This window comes from Emydura macquarii, unplaced genomic scaffold (assembly GCF_026122565.2).
Source record: "Emydura macquarii macquarii isolate MOO-44397 ecotype Brisbane River unplaced genomic scaffold, CSIRO-AGI_Emac_v2 contig_18, whole genome shotgun sequence".
Taxonomy (NCBI): Eukaryota; Metazoa; Chordata; order Testudines; family Chelidae; genus Emydura; species Emydura macquarii.
The window spans coordinates 2,432,250-2,458,691 of record NW_027130155.1 but is presented as its reverse complement, the minus strand read 5'-3'; the positions used below and the strand labels follow the sequence as shown (position 1 = coordinate 2,458,691).

At 38.9% G+C, this 26,442-nt stretch overlaps 1 protein-coding gene across 2 annotated transcripts in view; it reads left to right on the top strand.

The window, feature by feature from the left end:
• Positions 1 to 21,603, top strand: part of LEKR1 (leucine, glutamate and lysine rich 1) — a 99,370-nt gene extending 77,767 nt beyond the window's left edge. For both annotated transcript variants that reach the window (XM_067548018.1, XM_067548108.1), the window contains 4 exons: positions 3,181 to 3,274; positions 13,207 to 13,359; positions 14,494 to 14,793; positions 18,440 to 21,603. In XM_067548018.1, the coding sequence (XP_067404119.1) occupies positions 3,181 to 3,274; positions 13,207 to 13,359; positions 14,494 to 14,793; positions 18,440 to 18,853 (961 nt within the window). In that variant the 3' untranslated portion in view covers positions 18,854 to 21,603. The remainder of the gene's footprint in view (positions 1 to 3,180; positions 3,275 to 13,206; positions 13,360 to 14,493; positions 14,794 to 18,439) is intronic.
• The last annotated feature ends 4,839 nt before the right edge of the window (positions 21,604 to 26,442 follow it).

The following is a 26,442-nucleotide window of genomic DNA, read 5'->3' as shown; positions in this document are numbered from 1 at the left end:
CATTATATTCACATTTATTTCAGTTTAAATTAAAGAGCAGTTTTAGTTTAGAAGCAACTGAAACAACAAGAAGTTATGAAAACAATGCACAGTTTTATGTCTTGTTTCTGTCATAGGATAAGTCTTGTTTCTGTCATAGGATAAGAATGTTTCTATGTATTTTTTTAAAGTAATGATGACTTTCTGTCAACGCAAAAAATGAGAAAAGTCATGAGTTTGTCACAGCAAAAATTTGAAGAGTCATAACATTAGTTAAAAAAGGAAGACCCATGTCAAACAATATTTTAATTAGAGCTATGTTTGTATTCCAGTAAAATGGCTTAATAGTTTAAAAGTATATAAAGATTGCAGAATATCCAGCTACATGTAAAGTTAGATATGTTCCACAGAACACTGGCTAGTGTATCTTGTTTTGATTAAGTATGTTACAAATTCCTAAATTATTTAGTTGTATAAATTTTCTATAATCTCTAAATACAGTATATCTTTATACCAAGAGTTGGAATGTGCTACAGAAGCCTAATTAATAGACACAGTGGATTACAGGAGCATAACAATTGCCATACTGGATAATGTAGCCTAATGGACAATATCAGATGCTTCAAAGAAAGGTGCAAGAAGAACACTGTAGAAGGCAGTTATGCAATCACTTGCCTAGAGAGAAAATTTCTTCTTTAGAAGCATGAGAGTTAACCTTCCAAAGATCTAAGCTTTTTTATTGTAATTCTGGATATTCTTGTTGTCTATATAAATATCCAGTCCTTTTAAATCCTGCTGAGCTTTGGTCTTAATAATACCTGTGACAATGAGTTTCACTGGCTAATAGAGTTACATATGTACATTGAGAATGGTCATCATTTATTATTGAGGGAAAAAATCCTCCGAAAGTCACAGGGGGATTTTGTCACTAAAGTTATGGCCTTGGCAAACATTCCACCTTAGTTATACTTTGTAATGTTATTCTTCATGTCCGAGTCCCAGTCCATTCTGCACAGTCAAAAGCCTTCACTTCGGTTAAATGTTTGCATGCCTGGAGGGCTACTGTCATGAATAAGAATTACAGTGTAATCTTTCTATTTTGATGCAAGTCTTTTAATTAAATCATTACAAAATTAAATAATAAAAGTTAAAAAAAAATTCAGTACCTATTTCCCCAAACTTGCCATCCTCTTTGTCAAGCCTTCTGGTTTTTAAAGTGGTATCTATGTGGAGTAATGCTGCACTCTGATCTAGTGTATTGACAAAGTGACTCTACTTGCAAAAGAGGTACTTTGAAAGCAGCAGTTGAAACAGCATTTAATCATATACAGTTTGACATTGCTAGCAACTAAATCTCTTCATCTTTTAATACAGTAAAACACTATTTTTTGTATGTGTGCATAACAGTGGAGGGTTGCACACTTTGTTGCTTATGTAGCCTAAGCTGTACGCCCAGCTGCCCCTCCCAACACACACATACCACTGTGGTCCAAACTCTGTTGATTTTGGTGGAAATCAGGCTTTTCTGGTTTTCCAGTTTTCACCAAACACAACAGGGTTCTGAGCAGATTTGGGGAGTGAGGGGTCTGGCTAGAGTGGGGGGAAGTGAAGGGCCTACCTGGAAGAGGGGCTGACCAGAATGGGGTGAGAGGCCCTGCTGGGGGAAGGGACCCAGCTGAGGGGAAGCTGGCCTGAATGGTGTGAGGGGCCCACTAACCTCACCCTAAACCCTAATCCTGAGGTGTATCCAGAGTGATTGCTCCCCTGCCACAGGCCTCTGGGAGGTGACTTCTTCACCCCTGTATCCTGTGTGACCAAATGGTGATTTTGGTGGAAATCAGGCGTTTCCAATTATCCTGTTTTCATCAGAATCAGTAAGGTTCTGCCCACTAATGCCTAGGACATTTGGAATATTGGAACTGAGCAGATGTGGTTTTCAAAAGTTATGTCATTAAAGACAGACCGAGAAATGCCATTGAGTTGTGTGGAGCCTCTTCTCACTCAGCCAATCTTGTCTTCTTCATAGTCCTGTTTTAAAGTCATAGAACTGGAACCTTCAGTTCAAACTCAGGCAAAAGTCCTACTGAACTTAGTTGTAACTTACCCTAAATTAGGGCTTCAGGGTCCCAGAGTGTTTTAATCTGTCTAATAATTTAAATTGTTTGCATTAATATACCAATTTAACAATGCTGGCAAATATCTATAATACATGACATTTTTTATAGGACCTCATCCAATGCAGTAGAAAACCTACTGATTTAAGTGGGATTTGGATCAGGCCTAGAGCATCTTTCATCCAAGGTCTTCCAACATTAATTAAGCCTTCCATCACTTCTGTGAATTAAGTATTATTTTCCGTAATTATTTTGCAGATGTGGAAAATGAAGCACAGAGTGGATAAGGCCCAAATTTTCAGAAGTGGCTTAATCACAAGACTGTCCAACCCCAATAGAATTAATATTAAAACTGTTCCAATAATAAATTTCCAGGGCCAAAGACATAATAGTACCCAAAAACCCCGTTCATCTGACTGGAATGGAATAAGTGGAATATATTCAGACAAATGGCTTTGGAACAAGATAGGGAGTTTTTCATGTTGTTAATGTACACTGAGAGGCATAACCTGTATTCAGGTTTAAGGAGTTTTTATTTGAAAGGTTCTGCTGTATCAGAAGTGCCTTCATACAAATCTGTCAGTTACCAACTGTATTACACATTAGTTACTGGCATAATTTAAGAATATTTTCATTTTAGTTAAATATCAGCTAAGTTAGTTATGAAGTTACTCAGTGGTTCTGATTCGAAACTTGGTGAAGTATTGTAATTATTGCAGTAAAGTTTTGAGTTCAACTAACTGTAACTGCTTTTGTTTTTATTAAATATCTGTTATAGTCACATAAAGTTACCCAAAAATCAACTTGAGAAAATATTAAAATATTTGCATTTTATTTGAAGGTATATGGAACTGTAAGACGTTATAAGAGTGTGTTTAAAAAAGGCACATGACAGATCTACAACAGCTTTATATAAATAACAATTACTGTAGTGCTTGAAGGCCCCAGTCAGGATTGAGGGACCCTATTGTATTATGTACCAAACAAACACAGAGTAAAAGATGGTCCCTGTTGTAAAGAGTTTAACTGCAAGAAAATTCATCTAGGCAGAATACCTCTTTTAGTTATAGGTTTTTGTGGTTTCTAGGGAGTTGATGCTGATTTCTCACCAGAACAGAACAGAGCAACTGCAGGAAGCATTAAGACAGAAGATTCTGAATGAAGATAACTGGAAGGAAGAGGTGATATTGTATTTCTAGTTGGTACTGTTTTTATTTTTCTTTAGTCCTAGTCAATTGCCAAGAAACTGTATACACAGCCAAATTTAACTTCTCCAGTCCAAACATGTCTATATATTCTTTATGCAAAATGTTTAGTGGGTAATCCCTAGACAGAGATTAAAGGCTGAATGTAAAAGATTTTGGTATGATCATAATGTTAATTTTGCAGTACTTCATTGGTAAATGAGATTGTCCATTGTTGACAAAGTGGAGGGAAAAGTGCCCTTCCGTACTCGTGGATATAGCTGCATCCAATACCAATATATTTTAAAATCCCAAAGAAAACTTTGAGAAGAAATAATATCCAGACCAGCAAAAGTTTTTGCTCATCAATCCACCCAACTGTAACTGTAAACCCAATAACAACTAACCAAGTGGATTTGTTTTATTTAGCATATTGTAATTTATGAGATGTTCATTCTGGAGCTCTCACAGAACCAAATTATTTTACCTTTTTATGCTTTTATTCACAGCAAATAAGTAAAGGAAGTCAAAGAAACAAATAAATTCAACTGAATTTTTACCATATAATTGAAAATGAGTACTGAATAGAGTTTAATATCATGCTCATTGTTTGGGGAAATAGAAGAGTGAAGAAGTGATGATGACTGTTGAAACCTTATATACCTTTCTGAATTCTGTTTTCTAAACAGAGTTTATTGTTCTCTTGATATGAGCCCATAACTCCCATTAATGTCATTGCAAGTTGTGCATGTACATGAAGAGGAAAATGGACCCCAAAATTATTTATGTCATCTATAGAATCAGGATTGGCATTAGCGACAGTTATTTTCAGTTTAAGAGTTAACCTTAAAGGAAATAAGAGATAGGGAAATCCTGAAGTGATGTGCACAGAGCTAAGAATAATCCCTTAATACAGGAGTGTAGAAGGAGGTTCTGTTACTGATTCTATTTCTACATCTTCTAGTGTCTGAGTCTTTAAAGGTGTCCTTTGCCATCTCTGCCAAATAGTCATCTGCTGCTGATACAGCTGTTGTTTTATACTTCTCACTTCTGCGGATTAGAGATGTGTGAAAGTAAGGACTTCTTTTGGTTAAATTTACTGTGGCATCTGTCTCCATTACATTTCAAGTGATTTCACTCTCCTGCAATTTAACTTTTCCATGAAATGGTGTGGCACTGGTTATTTTATTCGTTGAATTATACACATGTGAAAAGTCAGTTTCACATAACATTTCTTTTTCTTATTTTTGAATAGTAGGTTAGTAGGTAGTAGGTTAGACCAGCTTTGACACTTTTCTTGGTGAGGAAGAGAAAAGATGTGAGACAGAAAGAGAAACTCGTTAAATACACACATACACAAAGGCTATATCTACTCTATAGTTTATGTTGGCATAACTTATGTTGCTCAGGTGTGTGAATATACCTCCCCCGAGTGACATAAGTTACACTGACATAAGTGCTCGCATGCACAGTGCTATGTCCTCCCACCAACATAGCTTCTGCCATTTGCAGCAGTGGTTTTATTATGCCAACAGGAGAGCTCCTGTTGGCATAAAGCGTCTTTACCAGACACGCTGCAGCAGCGCAACTGCATTGGTACAGCTGCGTTGCTGCAGCACTGTACACATGTACATGTGACCATACTCTTTTTTGAATGAGACAAGGAGAAAAGTGAAGTGAAGATTGCAAATGAGAAAGAAGGTGGTTAGCAGAATGGGGTAGGCAGAGCTGATTGCTTTGCCTGACCCATTTTTCTAATCACCCTGAACAAAGCCTGTTCCTCTTCCAAAGTAATTTATCCCCAAACTCTGAGTTAGTTTGGTGATAAATTACTTTGGAAGAGGAACAGACTTTCTGATGTATGCCACACACACAAACACACACAGACTGTGGGAAAGAGAACAGTGATGGTTCTGGGGCATGTTTGTATATGGGCTATGGCATTGTGAAAGTAACTCAACGGCATACACAAAGAGGTGTACTCGACTCTGCTTATGCTCCCCAAACCTGTGCTGCACCAAGAGAATGGAACTGCCTATGCAAAAAGCCAGCAGGTGCATGTGGCGTATGAACGACAGCATGAAGAGGCAAAATGAGGCACCTCTTCTAACAAGCTGGATCCCTTTCCAAAGTTTATGTATAGTCCTAGCATTACTGATGCTGACTTGTGTTCCACACAAAAAAAGTCATGGGATTTAAGAATAGGAATTGAAAGCTTAATAAAATAATCTCAGACAGGAGCAGCAGCAGATAAGTTGGGTACTGCAATGATTCAGAGATTCGGTTCTGTTACAGACCATGCTGTATGTGAAGTACATACATCTAAAATAATGGAAATGAAAAGGAAAGAGGAAAAATGGTCTGCTTCTACCTACACATGACTAGGAAAATGTTATATATAAAGTTATCAGCCAAATACAATTTTCACATTTTCCAAGTTTCTCCAGTTCAAATGTGACATCCCAATTGAAATAATACTTTCCTCGTGGCCTACTTGAAAGGCCAGAAAGGCAGTAAAATACATAAACAAACATGGACATCCCAGCATAGTGGAACTACCTGAAGGGCATGCAGTAAATCAGCCTCTCTACATATATAAAACACTCAATAAACCAGCTTCCTCATTGCAAAAGAGCATATAAAATACATACTAAGCCAGCCTCAATACTGGAAAAAATGCATTAAAATAGGTATGGGGAAACCTCAAAAGTTTTTAAGTTTGGTTCAGATAAGCAGCCCTAAGTCAGCATCATGGCCATCTATACCCACCAATCCTTTTTTCTCCAGCAGGTCTTTTGAGACACACTGACCTCTGCAGCATCCTTACCTTCTTACATAATGTTGTTTTCTTGGGAGAGAAGACTTCCATGGCATCTTTTGGGAGTGTATTTTCTTTCCTCTGCCTGTGACAGATGTGAGAAAAAGTATAAGTTGACTTCTATGCCCTTCTGAACACATGGGGTAGGATAAACTTTTTAGGGAACCTTAAAAAAAATATCATGGGATGAAACCCAACCAACCTAGCACAAAACTTGTTCTAACAGCAAAAGTGCACTGGAATTTTTATCAGCAAAATGCCTTAATTTCAGATACTTATTTTAAATGTCTGCACTAGTGCTAGTTTCATCTTTGTTCTATTTATTGTAATCCACATACTTGGACAAGAGTTTTCAGTCCTTTTTAAAAAATGTATACTTGGTATATAAGTCCAGATGGGGAGAGTATTTCCATCTGATTTTTTTTTAAATACATATGTCAAGTACAACATTTACAAAAACGTATTTGTGTTATTTAAATCATTCAAAAATATCATGTTCAGTCAATTAGATTTTGGCCTCTACCCTTTCAAAAGATCTGTATGTGCTACCATATAATATACTAAGCTGTCCATGCAGAGCTCATACCAGGATTGGGGTCTAATTCACAAATAAGAATAGTCATCCCATGCTTGTCCTATGCTTACTTCATCACCCCTTCTCTAGCAGTAGTCTCTGGAGTCAGTGGATACGATACCATGCCCTGTGGCTAGTGTATAATCTTTTGTAACCCTGACCCAGATCACAAGGCTGTGGAGAACTGGAGACCATGACTGGAATTTTCAAAGGTGCTAAGAGAACTGACTTTCAGTGGGATTTGGATGACTAACTATCTTAAGCCCCTGTTAATATCCAAACCCATATTTTTACCAGCACACCTTTACACACACAAAAAGGTATTCCAGGCAAAGAATTGTCACAATTAGTTAAGGGAGAAAATGGGAAAGAGGGGCACTGTTGAACAATAACTTTGAATTTTCTGACTCAAGCATTAAACTCTTTTGTAACTAAAATTTTCTTTTTTGGTTCAATATGTGAGCTATATTTGTGAATTCCTTTTAGTCTCAACCAAGTTTTTGGGCTATTAATAATAATCTCTTATGTCTCTCTTAAAACTTCTTAACTTCTGCAGTACAGGATATAATTTTAGTATGAGGTCACACAGTTTTCAGAATCTGTTGTGCAGCTTTACATAACTAGGTAAAAGACTAGTACAAATAAGAGAGAGCAATTATATCTTTGCTAACATAGCCATTAAAATGTGATGAACGTCAAGTGCGCTAAAAATGCTCTCATCAGATGAAAAAAATCACTAATGTGACATTGTCATCTTTTTCTTGGGTCATTGTGCCATTGCATAGGCAAAAAGTATTCTTATTTAAAAAAAAATGCTTTAAATCCACGTTTGAAAAAACTTCAGAAACTTAAACGAAAAAAAGCTTTAAAAAATTTGTTTAAATTCTTGTTTTGATATTTAATGGCTTTTGGGTATACAAATAATTAAAGAGACTCAATAGTTGTTATGCACTTAGAATAAGAACTTTGAAAAGCAATTGCCAGTTTACTCATTATTATGGGTATCAGTTAATTTCAACTGCTACTTAAATGTAAAAAATGCAAATTAAAGTGCATTTTAATTGTTAAATTTATTTCTAAGAGTATAATGTTGATTGTCATTTCAATTTCTAATCAAGTAAACTAGAACCGGCCTGATTCTAGGATTAACCTGCTGTAATTAATCCTTATGATATGATTTTTCTGTTAATCAAATCCTAAAACTCTTAGTTTTAAGATCTAATAAACTGGAAATTAGTATTTGATATATTTGTAATGCCCCATTTAAAGCTGTCTCATGATTTTATAATAATAATAATAGTAATAATGATATAAACTTCTACTTTTAGGATCTTATAGTAGTACTTCAGTATACACTGCCTCCAGGCTAACACTGGATATAGGTTTCATGGGCAATTACAGATTTTTTAACAATTTGGTTAAAATAAAAATTAAAACATTGACTTGAGTTTTTTGTTAGAAAAGAGGCCTATATCCACCACCTTCCCAAAAAAAGTGTTTAGTGTTTTTGATCAACATTTAGCACATGAAATTAGACAATTATAGGAAAGAGCAGTCTTCAAAGCTGATGGTTTATGCAATATTTTTAGGATTAAGAAGTTAACATACTATTGTGCATGTTTAATGTAATTTGTATAATTATTTAATAAATTACAAGAAGGTCCATTAGAACTATGCCATTCAGAAAGATCATGTTAGTACATAGATTTAGGGTATTTGTCACAAATTTTGGTTTATCTAAAGTTTCCTTCAGATGCCAAACTTACATTTAAAGAAATTATGAACAAATTTTCAAATTTAGGCAGCTAAATAAGTGGTCTGATTCTAAGAAGTTCTGCTGCACCTGGACCTCTCCTATGGAATAACTGAGAACTGTGGCTACTCAGCACTGCTGTAAATCAGGCCACTTGTTTAGGTGCCTAATTATGGATTTAGATAGTTAATTTTAGGCCATAATTCTCAAATGTGGGTGCCTATGTTTCTGTTCTTTTTGTTGTGAAGTTAATCTGAATGCAGGCCACCAATCTAATGTTGTTATCTAAATCTGCAGACAGAATGAAACAACAGCTCTGAGAGATGTGAGCTGCCTCCTTCATCTCAACAGGGTGTTGTATCTATGATTATTTATTAGTACAATTTAAAAGGTGATCTGAAGAGGGGGGAAAAACGAGGCTGCTTGTTAAACATCTTCAGTGGGGATCTGTGCAAGCAATGTTCGGAGAAGAAATAATGGCTACATACCATAGTAACTGCGGCTCTGTGATGATTACCTGCATGGATTCGTTTTCTTAACCCACCCTTATTTTCCAATATTTCAGAGACTTACAAGAGATTCTTGATTTAGTGGACGTGGAGATACATAAGGATGTAGATAGGGGTGCTCATGCAAACTCAATGGACACTACTGTCCAGAAAGTTATGAGCTTGCACAAACAAGGCAGTTTAGCAATGTCATGCATATTGTAAATGGAGTACCATTTCTCAGTAACCAGGCCCTCAACATCTTGTATTAAAAGTTTAGAGACATTTTCCGCTGCCTGTGGGTCAAAATAATTAATGCATAAAATAAATATATATTTATTTTACGTTACTCTTATTCCAAATAGATATTCAGATTCAGAAGATCTTGAAATATAACCAATAATTCTATTAGATTTTAGTCTCCTGTTTTGAAAGATATCAGACTGCAGAATAGTCTTTTGCTTAGTCCTCGAGTCTTGTGCATGTACATTCCTGATAAGATGCTATTATAGTAATTAACAAAGGTGTATACAGTAATGGTGCATTTGCTTTTACACAATAACCAAATTTAGCCATATTTCAATGAGAAAGACTTAATACTACAGGTATATACATGAAACTTTTCTTAATAATATACAGTTTAAATAACTGTTAGACCTGGCCTACCTAGTGGTTTTTATAGTGTCTTTGTAGTTGATTGACATACTTAGTTGTCCATATACAAAAGACTGAAGTTTAGATGACAGTCATTTTCTGTTGCCTGGGCGTTTCTTCTCTGTGCACTGATATCTTCTTGCCTTTGGTCTGAGGGATGTGCCCTTAAACAGCTTAAGTTAGTTAACATGATAAAATTGTTGTTGTTACATTTTTCTTGTTTTTAGTAACCTAATTTATACACAAATAAATATAGTTTATTTACAGTGTAATAGGGACAAATCATTTATAACATAAGCTATGCTTTTCTTCTGATTTTCCCAAATCTTTTTACACAGATATACCTGTTTTAGATGCTTTTGCAGTTTTTGCACAGACATTTATTTTTACTTTACCTTCTAGGGTTGAGGAACGCTATTTTGGATTCCCCCAGCAGGCACTTAATAGACCATCATGAGTGGTCATTAAGAGACATTCTGCAGCAGATCTTCCATCAGTGGGGATAATAAACCTCTTTGCAACCAGGCTGAATAACAAATGCAGGAGATTCTTCTCCAGCACAGGTCACAGTCCGGCTTCCATGATCCAGTGCTTTTCTTCTCTGGTTTAGCAATCTGCTGCACATGTTTGTTTCAGACTCTCTGATTCAGAGGATGATCAGGAAGCTAAAAAGAGGCAAGCCAACTTTAATCCTCTTTGCGCCTGCCTGGCCAAAGCAGTACTGGCTACAGACCTACATCAACTGTCAATTCAACCATCCATAGCTCTAACCCTGGTCAAGGATCCTTTGTCTCAAAACCAAGGCAAGTCTCTGCATCCCAACCTACAATCTCTGTACACCACAGCATCTATGATCTGTGGTTAAACAATGCGGAGACAGTTTGCTTCCAAGATGTCCAGGCCATTTTGGTGAGCAGCAGAAAAATTTCCACCAGAGCCACACATGCAACAACATGGAAACGATTTTCAATCGAGGCGGAATTTCGCCAATTATCACCAAATAACACAGAAACTAGACATATATTATACCATCTGTTATATCTGAAATCCTCTGGTCTCTCTGTCAGTTTAGTGAGAAACCATCTAGTATCCATCTCTGCAGTACATCCACCAGTGGATGGTTTTCTATCTTTTCGCTTCCCTTGGTATCCAGATTTTTAAAGGGACTTATTCATTTGTACTTTCCTGTATCTGATCCACTATTTTCATGGGACCTGAATTAAGTATTGTCTTGCTTGATGTGTTCCCCTTTGAATCTTTGGTAACAGCATCTCTGCCCCTGTTATCAATTAAAACAATGTTTCTGGTACCAATTGCCTCTGCAATGAGGGTTTCAGAGCTACAGGCACTTTTAGCTGATTCTCCTTTCACATTATTCCAGAAAGACAAGGTCTCTCTTAGTCTGCATGCTCAGTTAATGCTTAAGGTGGTATCAGCATTGTATCTCAACCACACTATTCATCTTCCAGTGTTCTTTCCAAAGCCTCATTCCTCAAGGCTGAAGAAAAGCTTTGTAAATTGGATGTTCGAGGGGCTCTGGCATTTTACCTGTACTGCACGTCTTTCAGATCCTCTCTCAAACTCTTTGTATCCTATGGTGAGAGGATTAAAGGGCAACCTCTTCCAGGTCAGTGTATTTCATGTTGGATTTCTGACTATCAGGCTTTGCTACTTTCAAGTTGGCAAAGGTCTGTCCTCCACCAAGGATAACAGCTCAATCCACTAGGGCTCATTCTGCTTCATCGGCCTTTTTGAGCAACATCCCTGTAGTGGAATTGTCCAGGGGGGTAACCGTGTTAGTCTCTATACAGCAAAAACAACAAGAGTTCTGTGGCACTTTAAAGACTAACAAATTTAATTTTTGTAGGCATAAGCTTTCGTGAGACTCAGCTCACTTCGTCAGATGCAAGGTAGAATGATACAGTAAATAGGAAACATAGATATATAAGTGCATTTGCAAAGCAGCAACATGGTTGTGTGTACGTACCTTCTCCAGACACTACTCTGCTACTCAAGCTTCCTGAGATGATGCCAACTTCAGCAAGTCAGTGTTAGTCTCTCTTTAGATAATGTGAAGTCCCACCACCTGTTCGGAAATGGCTGGTGAATCATCTGCAGTGGAATCTATACGTGCACAATCAGTTGAAGAAGAAAAAATGGTCACTTAACTGTAGAGTAACTGTTGTTTTTTGAGGTAGGTTGTGCACATCTCCCATCTTCCCTGCTGCGTTAGGTATTAGATTCTGGCCATGTGAAGGAATAGAGAGGTGATAGCCATGCCCTTTTATACCTTTGGCTCAATGCACAAGGACAACTGGGAGTGCATGCGACACTTACTGGTACTGATAGGAAAGGTTGTTGTTTGAGAGCCCATTGGGCGCACATACACATATTGAAGAACAGCAGTTACTTCACAGGTAAGTAAATGGTTTTTTGTGTATTGGTTTTCAACCATAAAAAATAATAATACAATGAACAGAGGTTTACCTGCAGGATTAAGCCTTGCTGGTAAAGTATTCCTTCTTGTTAACCCAACTAAGGGTTATATAATGTAGCATTACCGCAGTGGGTTTCTCTTTTTTTTTTTTTTTTTTGAGTACAGAAAAGTAATATTTTGATCCAACCATCTTGATCTGTGCCCTTCCTCCGCACTTCATTTAATCTCATTACATTTAGAAAGATTATTCAACACATCCCCAAACCACTAGGAAATATTAGATAGTGCAGAATATGACAACCATTTGTTTAGTGGTGCGTATTCCCAGGAGCAAATTAGACTTAAGCTGCAACATCTTCAGTCACTTCTGATTCATTTTCATATGTAATTCAAGAGGTTGTTTTTATCCTGTTAAGACATGGTCTATCAATAAAAGAGTACTTCTCTCCTCATTTGATACCATGGCAGGTGAGATCAGCTGAGGTTATCAAGCTAACGGCTTCTTGGTTTTTAATATGAAGAATCTGGTGGCAAAGTGGCTTCAGCTGAGGAATTGACTTTCCCCTTTGTCTGCTGACCTTAAGAGCATAATGCAAGGCCTATCTGTTTTCCCAGGCTTTTGAGAAGGTGCTGATTTAGAATGATGTATGTGAAATTAGGGATTTGGTTATTGATAGTCTTGATGAGTCAGTTAAGTAAGGAAGAATTTGTAGTTTCTAATTGATTTACTTTGTAAAAATGTGTAATTGTTGCTATAGTTCATGAGATATATAGGTATATGAGGTATATAGATATGCACATTTCCAAAAATCCAAATGTATACATAATGCAAAGTAAATGATACTCTTTCTACGGGGGATTGGCATAATGAAATAATTCTGATATCTGTCTATGGCCAGAAAAAGTAGTGTCAACATTTTGTGGGAATTTCTCATTAGTTTGCCATTCTGGGGTCCTGATCTTGCAAAATGCTGTCTGCCACTTGTGGGGAGCTGAATGACCTCAGATTGTTGTGAAATCAGTGGAAGCGGAGAGCTGGTAACACTGCCAATTTTCCAGACTCTAGTGGTTCCAGTAATTCAGATACATATTGGGTAAACATCCAGACTTTGGAAGCATATCTGAATTAAATTTGAACTTCAAACCATTTGAGTCTGCTAAACCTTACATAACTTACAATATTCTGAGTGCATTTTCTTATCTAGATGGAAATTGGTCTCGCTAAACACCAAGCACAACACACAGAAGAGATTCTCAGACTGAAGGAAAATGCTAGAATGGAACTAGATATTGAAAGACAAAAGCACCAAGAATTAATATCAAAATATCAGAAAGATCGAGAGGAACTACAGATGAAGGTTTGTAGCAATTGAAAGGAAGTTGGTGTTGCAACAGTAGATAGAAGGGAGTGAGGGGGAATACCTAATTTCCTTATATTGTGTTTCATCATCTAGACAGGTTACTAGCATGCCATTTACACTTTCTGCCTGTTTTAGTACTTGAAGTACATCATGTGATTTGAAATAAAACAGAGCAAACACATTTTGCATATAGCTATTCCAGTTAAAACTGCTATACTGTAGATATTTTTCACTTACTCAGACCTAAATTTCTCCTAGCTATAGTTTTTTGACATGTCGATTTTCTTTACAGTATCATACAATGAGCTAACTGAAATTTTCAACAACAACAAAAAATCAAACTATATTTCTTACATAATTTATTTAACTAAAAGTAAAATCAAAGCCCTTGGACTGCTCTGAACTATACTGGGCTGGCATAGAGCTATCCTCCAGTGGTTTCTCCCTCCTCAGCTGAGCTTAGTGCTTACTGGATGAAGCCATGTGTTAAGTCCATTAGTTCTCCCATTATCTATGTTAATTTCTTTCATTCAGTACAATTTTCTATTCCTTTCTCTTTTCAGGTATTTTTCTAGCCATGTAAACCACCAGTTATCTGAATCCTAATCATCTAAATCTGAGTTTTCCAAAATTCATGTAAAAACTGAAAATAGTTTTCCAAAGGTTTTGGATGACCCTTGAGACATTTGGAGAATCAAGGAAGAGATTTTTATTATGTTTATTTCAAATATATTATGTTAAGCCAGTGTTTTAAACAGTTGAAAATAAAATATGTTTTATTTTCAGCGTATCTGTATGTTCTTTTTTAAAAAAGAGTATTTACTTGCTCTAAAGGCTGAAGTTGGAATTAGAAGTCAGCAGACTTTTTCCCATTTCTAGCAGTTTCACTGTTTGAACTTGGGCAAATCACTTAATCTCTCTGTGCCTGAGTTTTCTTACATTTTTAAAGCACTTTGACATCCTTAAAGGGTATTATATAAGTCCAAAGTAGTGGTATTGTTTGTTTATACTTGTTAGGTCCTATACATCTTCACTTTCTTATTTACCTGCAAGCTTCCTTTTGTTTGGTATTAAATTCTACATAACCAAAGAAATCATTGCATGTGAACTAATGTAAGATTTATCATACAGATACCTGAATTAATATCCAGTGCCATCAATTGCCTAAGGATGGAAGTTGAAATTCTTAAAAACAAGCTCCAGGAAGCCCAGCTCAAACTTACAGAGAAAGATGGAGATAAGGAAGAAGAAATGCAAAGCCTTAAAAGGCTGGTTACTAAGCTTGAATGTCAGCTGAAGAAGGAACAGAACGACAGTGATTCATTTTCAGAAGGCATGAGGAAAGAAATTAAACAGAAGTCAGATGAACTGGAAAAATTAACCCAGGAGCGTGCAGAGCTGATTCAGAATTTGAGTCAGGCTCAAGAGGAGGTAGGAATTTGACCAAAGACATGTCCTGCTACATTTACTTAGTTGATAAGTGTGTTATTAAGTTATAAACATGCAACTTAGATCAATCTAAAAAAAGTGCAGACTTTTAGAATAAAATGAAATCTGAAACTCTAGTGTGTTAATTTTAAAAGTCTTTTAAAATGAATAATCTGTAAATCAAATGAAAAGCAAATTTTATGAACCCATTTTGAAATAGTGTGAAAACCCCTATTAGGCAAGCCCTGCAAGTAGTGCATTATTACACGAGTACTCATCCCTTTCAGGTCCTTGAAGACTCTCCTTCAACCTCATGTTTAACAACACTCTCAAGATATGCAGGTATAATTAAAGGAGCTCTGGATTTTTTCAAAATAGAAAACATGGGCTATTACGAGCACTTAAAACATTATAGTAATATTCCATGTAGCCATCTTATTCATTTTGGACATAATTAATTAGAAAAAATTGTACATGTACACTATGGATATGGGAGTGCATAAAGTGATTTAAAGCATGGAGAGGAATTAGGTTGCTGTATATTCCTATCATAAGCAGTTACTGAATGCTTGGAGTATAATAGGAAAAACAAAAAACAATGCTGCTATGTTAGAAATGCTGTCAAAAGTCAGTGGAGTCAGTGATGGTAGATGAGACTAGACTGGAATGTCCAAAATAATTAGTAGCAGAAGGAACTTGTAAACAATAAAAATGAAACTCTTCAAAATGAATTAGTTCTTAGACTGATATTTCTTTCTGATAAGGAAAAGGTTAATAATTTCTCCTAATTTCACTAGCCCAATCACACAACATGAGTTGTGACTAGTCATAGTGAACAGTTCATGAACACACCCTAGACTGAAAAATGTTTCTCCAAACTGTTTAGCAAACAATAATGAATAAAGAATCCATTCACAGAAATCAGTTCACAACTATTTTGCATACAGGAAAAAAAAGCTAAAATTTTGGATAATTTCTTCACAATGAAGGATGCAACCAGCTTGAATAATGCAAATACACACAAACAGCCATTGCCTCTGTTGCATCAAATAATTCCAAATATTTTTTTCTTTTCTGTCCAATATTTCTTCTGGCTGATGCATCTCTGTAAGCAGTCTCTTTGGGTATGTCTACACTCCAATAAGACCAGTGGCACAGCTGTGGCTGGCCTAGGTCAGCCAACTTGGGCTCGGGCTGCAGGGTTAAAAATTGCAGTGTAAATGTTTGGAGTTGGGCTGGAGCCTGGGCTCAGAAAACCTTCCCTTATCACAGGGTTTCAGACCCCAGGCTCCAATCCAACCCTGAATGTCTGCACTGCAATTTTTAGCCACACAGCCTGAGCCCCAAGAGCCTGGGTCAAGTGATCCAGGCTCTGAGTCTCGGAGCCTGTTGGTTTTTTACTGCAGTGTAGATGTAGCCTTTCTTGCTTTTCTTTTGTGAATGATACTCAGGGGATGCCAGGCATGGTGATATGATAAACTTGGCTCACTTTGCCTGGCTTGCAGACATTTTTCACATAATCTTAAGCCTTTATAAAATTGTACAACTAACGTGGTCATTTTTGCTTCTGAGAAAATGGGGCCTGAAGGATTAGCGCTGGAACACTGCAACTGGAAATCTTGTACTTCGAGTTTGGTGGTCTGTTTTCTGTCAAGTTTGACACTTTCTTGATTATTTCCCATTTTATGCCATTTCAGGGTAGCCAACTTTTATCCTTGATCATATGTTTGCTATTTCACCCTTTAAATCTTCCATTACCTACTTTATTCTTGAAATTTATTTGTTAACAAATTGATCGTATTGTTGTGAATTTTATTTTAGCTACTGAGGGTCTCTTCAATCCTCAGAATGACTGAACCCAACACTGACCACATCTTTATCTCTGTTTCTTCCATTTACTCCCCTCCCCATAATGTCAAAGTCATCTCACATTTTTTCCAGGCCTTTATGCCTAAAGTGAGTTGCTCCATTCAACTGCACCCACTTCAATCTGATTGTTTACAGTGTAGGCTCTCAGACACCCAAGATTTCAATCAGATCATTGACCAGCTGTACTCAAGTATAAGTGATTATTATTTGTAGTAGTATTAATAATAAGTGGCAGATATCTCAGGATAGGTAAGATGGGGCTGCTTTTTTCCTCCTTTTCCTCGTGCTAGTTGTCTAGCTTCCACCCAGCATCGAAACATCTGAGCATCTCCCTCTCTCACTTTCTTCTCCCCCTTTCGTCCCTCTTCTTTGCTTTTCCTCACCTCTTTATACTGCTACACTATTTACCGATCTTTGTTAAGTGGTGGCATATTGACCTGTCTTTTTCACCTGACCCTTAGTCCTCTCTTCTTGTCCCCTCCCTTCTTCCTTTCCTTCCTCCATTTACTTTCCTCTTCACCTCTCTTTCCCTTCCTTCTGCTACAATTCTATGAACACCCCACTTTTGGGTGGTTGGATCGTGACATGAGAAGTAATGTAATCATTCCTCATCTCCTTATTTCTTTCTCCTTCTTTCCCTGCCTTGCCTTTTCCCTCTGTCCCAAAAACAAACATCCCCTTCTTCTCTTCTTGGGGGGAGATTTGTGATTGTAACTCAGTGATAATTCATCTCTCCTCTCCCTTTCCTCCCAGTGAGAATGAAGAGTGGGGAGGCAGGAGTGAAGTTGTGATGTTAAAGGGCTGCTTCTTGAGCAACTTTCAGTAAAAGCAAATTGCCAGTAATGATGTTGTTTTGAGGTCCGTGAATTGCCATTTCACTCAGTCCAAATCTAAAACTTTGTACAGCCATGGGTCACTGGTATTGAAATTACACAGTATACATCAGGGTGGGTAAATGGCTGAGCTTCATGTAAAAAAATCATTAATTCAGTCACACTTGAAAGTAATAGAAATGTGATAGGAAAGGTAAAAAATATGTAGTTCTGTCTTTTTAAAGAAAGTTCAGAGAGGAAAAAAAATAAGTGTTTTCTAATAACTCACTGTATGAAATACACTTCCTTGAGATGTCTTACTGCTTCAGCAGACTGGATGTTCCACAGTATTATTGCTCAATAACTTTCAGTAAATTGGTACTTGACAATTTCAAGCAGAGGTGAATGTATGATCTTTTAGAATAGCTCTTATGCAAAGACTGCAAATAAAACAGAAATGTCCAGACTAAGTAGAACTATAGAAAACATTTAGCGTGATTTCAAGAGTGGTAGCAGATTGTGATATGACAGATGAAAGTTGTATTTTAGCCACTGAGTTCCTATGTAATAGTATTCTCCTAGCAAGAAAATACAATCTCTCTCCTGCTATCTATCTGAACTATTCACACCAACTCATCCACAAGTCTTTGAGCCAACTACCTGATTTGATTTATGTGGTCCTTCTAAAACAAATCCTCACTTGTCAGCAGGTCAGACTATGCCTCATTGTTTTCCACCTACAATGGAATGGTTTTGACACATCAGATAGAAAAGGAGTAGAAGAGACAGCTGAAAGATCTGATTGATTTTATTGTAGGTTAGTCATAAATGTATCAAGTGACCCTGTATGTCACCGTATACCCTCTGATCACCAGTGCCCTATGTTTGAAGAGTTCAGTAAGCACCCAGTGTCTGTCCATTTTTGATGGATGGAGTTTGATAAAATATGTGTTTCTTTCTATTTGTAGAACTCTCTTCTCCAGGAAACGGTGCGTAGAGAGTGTGAGGAACGCTATGAGCTAACTGAAGCTTTGACTCAAGCCAGAGAACAAGTATTGGAACTGAAGAGGCTCAGTGAAAACTTCCCATTGCCACAGTGTTCACTCAGTCAGGGCAGCCTAACCTCCTGTGCTGCACTGGTCAGTAATCATGGACAGAAGAGCCTTATGAGCCCAAACTCTGGGAAGCGAATCACACCCCCAGGCCGGTGTGTCATTTTGAGAGCTGCTAATGCATCAGCCTTCAATAAGCACAAGAGCAGTGGCAAAGTGGGTTTGCCAGTTCTAACTCCACCACACCCTCCCAGGGGGAGAGCATCTCCTGTGAATGAATCCAAGAACAGAATAGCTGCAGTTATAAGAAGACAATTGAGTCAGCTCTGATATGTAAAAATGTCAAGGACACTACATTGATAAACCATGAAAACCATTTCAGTGCATCATATGATCACTTAGTTGAGGACCATACGGGCAAAATATTACCAGTAAGTTAACCTTTCCTGGCAATTAGCACATTTCTAACTTTTTTAACAATTTAAAATTAAGCTAAAATCTTTTATATATTTATATTTTACAAGGCAATCATGGTTGCTTATTTTTTGCTCAGCAATGTAATTGAGTTAAATGCTATATATATTTCAAGATAAGAAATATACAAATGAAAACACAGAACCCCTCCAAGAGGTATTTTCAGCACAATCTGGCACAACTATAATTCAAATATTTGCAAAGCTCCAGAATTATTTTCACCAAACCACCACCAAGTCCTAGTATTCATATTTCAAATTTTATCCAGCTTAATTCCAGTGCTAGCTAGGGCTGTACAAATGTAGCTCATGCATTAAGGAACAGATTTTGTCATCCTTTCATTGAGTAGGAACATGCTTGCAAGTAGTCCCATTCCAGCCAATGGGATTGACTATTTTTGGAATAATGTACTACTCACCATGATAGAAGATGATAGAATTGGACCCTAAATAATAGACAAAATACTACAGGGAAGCAACCTCCTACCTACTGCTGTATAAGTCCTGTATCCAGTCCAGTACAGGAATAGTACTAGTAACTCAAAGGAGTAGTGATGTGGCTGGAACCTCAACTGGTATAATTAGTCAGTGGAGCTATGTTAATTGAGGCATATGAGGTGCTAAAAGTCTTCTTAGGGATCTTTTAAATTTCCTCCCTTAAGATAAATGACTTACTATGTATCAAAATTAAAACCCAGTGTTCCTAGAGTATATACTGTTCAAGTTACTTTTTCCATAGCTCAGGACCTCAAGTTATACGAAAGCTTCAGTAATGCATTACTATCAAAAAGCCAGCTGATTCAGTACCACCTCAGTCCAAAAGATGTGACCTTTTGATTTTCATCAAGCAAACATCATTATGTTGAGCCTCCTCTTTTTAGTTTGAGGTAATCCCTATCTTTGTACATCGGACATGCACTCAGTTGTTACACAACAGAGTTAACATTTTCATTTTACTACTGGATACTTGGAACTGCTTTTTTCTGGTACATGCCACAGGGATACTCATTTAAAATAAATAAATAAACCCAAGCCATCTGTGTTAGTTTGATGTGGTTGGGTTAGTGCTCTGTGGTAGTCTTAGATTTCACTCCCCGGACCACCAAATCCTTTGAGTGCTGTGGGACAGTCACTCACATTTACCTAGGAGAATTCTGTTCAATCTCAGATTCATGTTGGTTGCTGTGATGTGAACTAAAACTTCATGGGAGGGAGATTACAGGAGGAAACACTGGAGATTCTCAGAGCGGTATCAACAACTAGAGGACTGAGAGGTTGCACCATCCTTTCGAAAGCTTCGGAACTGGACACACTGTTCCTCTCTAGTTATTCTGTTGTTCTTCACAGGACACTTCAAGTGCTAGCCATGAGATACTTTTGTAATCACACACTGGATCTTGAACGCTTGATTTCCTGGTCATGAAACGATCACAGTGTTCTAAAATCATTGTAGTATTCGATGAGAGACAAGGTGGGTGGGGTAATATCTTTTATTGGACCAACTTCTGTTGGTGGAAGGGACAAGATTTTGAGCTTCACAGAGCTATTCTTCAGGCCTGGAGAAGGAAAATAGAGCTAGAATTAGGCCAATGCTGAGCGCATCTATAAATCCCACTTCTGTTTCCTAACTCTGAATGCAGAGTATATGAAATATAATTTCATATTCTGAAGGCCACTCTTTCACCTACTATTATATTGGAATGATTTAGTTACAGTGTGACTCACATATGGACCAGATCCTGAAGTCTTTTACGCAGGCAAAACGCCCATTGACCTCAGGGAGAGTTTTGCCTGCCAAGGAACAGTATGATTAGTTCTGACACACGTCTCAGTTATAAACAGGAAGGGTAGATCCCCATGGCCAAATGAGCTCTGCTGGGTGCAGGTCCTGAGGAGTGGCAGAAGAGGCCACCTTTTCATTTCCCTGAATCGGGGACTAAACAGGAAGACTGAGGGCTGCTGTAAATTATGCTGGTTTACGTTCCCCCTCTGGACTACTTCACCAGCCAAGGATCACCAGAGTGCAGTGAGCTCTGAGCACACCCTCATGTTCAGTTGTGAGAGGGAAGGGAGACTAGGTATAGAGCTACCTAGGCTACTTTTATGTTCCTTGGAGATTCCACTACATCAGGGGAATCCCTAGGTCCCATGTTAGCACAGCTGTCCATCCCCTTTGTGCTTCTGGAGCCATGCAAAAGGGACAGAATCATAGTACGGGATCTGGGCCTGGATTTTGGTGATCATATGCCACGCTGTAAAATAGATGTAGCATCAAAGACTATGAGCTGCCAAGTCATAAAATGTAAAGTACGAAAGACCAGCATATAATGAGAACAATCATTGGAGTAAGGTAATTAGCACTGAGGAAGCACGTAAATCACAGATCAAGGAGCTGATCAGGAACAGAGTCCCTTGCTTCCCTTTCTGTCCTTACCTCACAGAAATCCAGAACATGCTGCTAAGCAATAAAACAAAATGCATTTATGTCAGGAAACCCTGCTCATTGATGCTGAGGTTTTAAAGAGAACGTGACAAGATCTAAATTCATTTCACAGAGTTGAACAAAGAAGTAAAAAAATTTAATAGCCAATGCATTTCTTTTACTGGGCTACCCAACAGGGGGTAGCACTGAAAATACATTGTAAGGGCCCTGATTACATCAGTGAACTGTGTTGTCAGCTGAAGGTAATACTGCTGTTAAAAATGATAGCATTTCTGAAGCAGATTTGGCTGAAGACTGTGCCTTATACTATTATGTATCATACAAAATGGAATATTGAAAATAAATAAATGCGCTTTTGAAGGGATGTCTAGTTCCTCATGCTTCAGGGCATAAACCAATCTTTCTCTAGGATGGGTTAGAAAAAAACCTTCCCTTTATGCAAGATATCCTATAACTGCCTACTGCAGGGTTCTTGCATCTGCCTCTGAAGCAGCTAATGACAGCATAATGAAACTTAGAGCAGAGGCTAAACCAGCCCCCCCTCCCCCCCCCAGCAGCCTCATGAGTCGGACGCACTGAACTGGCATATAGCACCCTCTCCAAAGCCCAAGTCCTGTACCAAACACAGTTCAGCGAAACCTGATGATCAGGGCCAGTAAATGGCTGCTTTGCATGCATTTTTTTAATAGGTGTAGATCTTGGTATTTGTCCTTATTGGCCACATTTTTTATTTTTGTCCAAGCCAAGTGAGGTCTTTCACAACATGACAGCATTTCGCTGTCTGTAATATGATAACTTTGAACACTGCATCCAGTGAATTTCAACATTTAGGGGAATGAGCTAGGCACCAAAAGGCAGAATCCTGTTGATTTTGTTTCAACTCAAAAGAGGGATGGGGGGAATATGTGGAGCCCCTGACATTTAATCAGCAGAGCTATCAGCTTCAACTACCTCAGTAGCTCTCTATAGATCAATGAACCAGCAGATAAGAATGGTAGGTAGAAAGGGTTGTGTGCAGATGGAATGGGGGGTGGGTGGCCACACAGACCCCCTGGCATGGTGGAGTGAATGAAGGAAGTTGGCATGGGGGAAATGGAGGCCATTGGGAGGCACACAGAGTCCTTGGCATGGGGAAGAGAATGCGGGAACCCTGGTATGTGGGGGAGGGGACATGGGGCCCATAAAGCCCCTGGCATAGAGGGAAATGAGGAGGGGTATTGGGGTTCCCAGTAATGCAGGGGAATGGGAGGGTGGCACACAGGGCAATATTGGGGGGTAATGGAGGGCTACAAGGGGCTCCTCAGGTGCAATGTGCTCTGCCTAAAGAAGCAACAATGTGCAACCTGCTCATTTATTAATTTCTTGGGATTCTCGTTATGTTTTTAAGGGAACAACATGGGACCACGCGTGTGATTTTTTTTGTAACTCCTGCAAACTCAGACAGTTTTCACCCAATAAACGGTATTGTCTAGTTCATAAACAGCTGGCTCCACTAGCCATTGAAGGCAGGGGGCATCATGCCATTGACATTAATAGGAGCTGGAGCAGGCCCAAAGCGTCTGCTGCATTTATCAAAGACGTTGACTTCCAATCTTGCTAGGGTCACATTTTTTACTTAAAATCCTTCACATCTGGTTTTACAAGATAAATGGTGATTTGCCTCATTTGTCAGAGATGACAACTGGACCTTTAATTTAATGACATGTGGCAAAGCACCTCCTCTGCCTCAGTGCTGCCCCCTCTCGTTCAGGGGGACTCTGGATGGTGTTTATTTTCCCACTTAGGGATTCATTTCCCAGTATTCTCCAGACAAGCCTGCGGCAGGCCTGAAGAATACCCCTTCTGCCAAACAAAAGTGGGGTGGGGGGTGGGAGGAAACTAATTCCAACTGAAAACAAAGGGGGAATACTTTTTCCTACTCCCCACTCTGAGGGTGTGTGCCCTGGGGTGCCAGTCCTTCCCCTAAACAGGTGGTCTGTTATGTATGTTTCCCCTGTAGGGAGGAGTGCAGCCATCTGCCCTGGAGCTGCCTTTCTCCCTACTGCCATTAGTCCTGCAGCAGTTTGTCTCACCTCTCTCACCACAGGAGGTGTTTTTAAAGTGCTCAGGCAGCCCTTAATTTGACTCAGGTGTCCCTAATTGACCTGAGGTAACTCCTTTTCAGTTTATAGGGAAAGGGGCCTTTATCATTGGGGCTAATATACCTGCTTTCCACCACTCTTACAGCCCGTTCTGCCGTCCGATCACATCTCCGAGCAGAGTTCCTCTGAGCCGTGTCCTCTGACTCCTTGGCTACTTTTGAGGAGCAGTGGACGCTGTCCAGGGTTCTCGGCTCAGTGTCCCCTTCAGGTTCCCTCCATTTAGCCCTTTGACCTTCACGCTGATCCCTGTTTTTTCATTCATTGTCCCCTGTAATTAGTTGAGTCCTGGGTTCAGGAGCTCTTCCCCTTGGGCTGGGGGAGGGGCTTTCAACTGGGGGCAGGCTTGTGCCTGACCATGTCCCGGTACTCAAATAGTACCACTTTTACAGCTGCCCAGCCTGACTTTGTCACACTGGTTATGTTGTGGGATCCTAATCCATTTGTAGTTTTTTCCATGAAGGAAGAAAGTTGATGTCAGAAAAAGTGGTCTTTGTATTGTAGCAGCTGGAACCAATGCTACTGTGATATAGAGTTAAAAGGTATTAATTAGAAAAAAAATGGTAGGCGGCTTGCTTTTCATTTTAAAAGCGCTGTGCTCTGAGGTACAATGCTAGATCTGCTAAATCTGGCATTTAGCAGTGTTTTATAAGCATTTGCCTTTAAAATCTGCATCCTGATATGGAAAGGTACTGTGTATTTGTAATATGGGGAAGAGGCCAGGTTCAGCTAAGGAAGAAATTGAGACGATTTCCCTTCCTGATCAAAAATCCTAATCTTTTATTATAATTATTTGAAATGGAGTTTCGACATTAGGACTAGTTATTGTTAGTCTTCTGTCTCTAATTACTGCAGATAGTTAAGTTTAGCCTTCCACTGTAGCCGCAATAAGCCCTGTAAACACTGATATTGATACAAACTAACGGAATCCAATAATGCTTAGCAGGTATGTGGTTTTTCATCTCCACAGCACAGCACAAAATTAATTTTAATAGTATAGTAAAAAAGGACTCTGTGAGTGACTTGCTGAAAAGAGTTTAACACTGGAAATATAATTAGTGTGATGGAAAATCTGAACATCTGCCATTGCATTGCAAACTGTTCCCAGATAATGAAAAAAATAACCTTCCAAGCTAGGGTGGATAGTTCCAGCATATTATTTTTGTCTGCCTCTTAAGAGATATCCTTTGTCTCCTGAAAACGAAGGCGTGACAAACATTCCATAGTTGCAGTTTTCCACCTGGAACTTTGTATTACTGGGGGATTAAGTCAGTGCCAGGATGTAACTCACTACTTCTTCCCAATGAGCTAAGGGTTAATTTTTTACTGTTTCATGGCAGCAAAGATGCTGTTATGTATAACACAGGGCTCTTTACAATATAACATTCCAAGTAAAAATGCCATTCTTCTTGCCCTGGAAAAGGTGTACATGTGTGTTTGAACTTGACATTGGTAATATGTGTGCAGCAGTAGTTTGGCTGTATTAGCATTACACTAACGTGTGTGGACAATTACTGATTCGTTTGGTATTTACTGCAGTACAAATAGACACAAGGAGCTAAAGGAATGTATAGGGGTCTTTTATAGCACTTCCCTTAAAAGAAAAGTCTCACTGTGCAATGTGCCCCCGACTCCCCCGCCCAAATTAAAGCCCAGTGTTCCTACAGTATATATTTTATGCTGACAGGGCAGAAAGTTCTTATTGTGGACTTCATAATGCATGACCCCAACTGGTGCAAAGGCCTCAGTGATGTATTTGGTAAAAAAGACAAGTGGTTCGGTACTGCCTCAGTCTACAGAGGCCTACATAGTGTCTTATCAATGTAGATTATTACATATAAGATGAAAATAATGACTTGTGACAGGCTGAGAAGTCATATGCTGAGTCAGTAAGTTTTTGTTTTGTTTACCTCCTGAGGGGTCAGCTATACAGAGGTCTGAAACAAGACTAACCAATTAGCCTGGCATAACAGAGAAGTATTTTTTCTGGACTACAAACTTCATATTTCCATGTGAACATTAGTTTTTAAAAGCTTGTAACAGAAAAGCCTGAGCTTTCCATAATTGTTACAAAGATGTTTAGGCTTTGAGCCATCTCTCAGGTACTGAGTGCCCTGGACTCCCAGCAGTGATAGTGGAAGGCTCCCAGCATCTCACAGATCAGGCTTTCAAAATGTATTACTGTGTTAGAAACTATTAAGATTTATTGAACTTCCAGATCAGTGTTTACCTCTTAGGTCAATAAATACTGACATCACTAAGCTAATATCAGTTTAATCAGTCGATACAAAAATGACTGATGGCGTCTGTAGCAGCTGGGAGATGTGGCCTCCCTCAGAAATTGACAGGGAGGGAGGGCCAAACCGCCTCTGGGGGGCGGAACCTGGAAGTCCACCTCCACCTGACCGGAAGTAGAGGGACGGGACAGGAAGGGGAAGTATAAAGGGTGGGCCTTCCAGCTCACTTGAGAGATAGCGGCTGAGGGAGAAGGATGTCTTTCTCTGGGTGCTGGGAGTGGAGTCGGATCACTACCCTCGAGAGTAGCTGCCTGAGTTGCCCACTGGCTGGGGCCCCGAGGATCTGCTGGAGCTGCCTGAGCTCAGTGTACCTGATGAAGTACCTGGGCCCTGTGACCTGGAGGAGTTGCCGTCCGCTGACAGGCCCAAGGAGCTGCCGGACCTGCCACCAATTGACGAGGCCGAAGGGTTATGGAACCTCCCCCAGCAGTGTACCCTGAGGAGGCGGAGGGTGACTCAGGGGATAAGGTACTTCAAGGAAAGGGAGGAGCCCAGGGAAGCCAGACACCCGTCTGGCTGTGTTATGGCCTATAACTGAATCAGCGTGTTTTGGCTGGAGCCCTGCTAA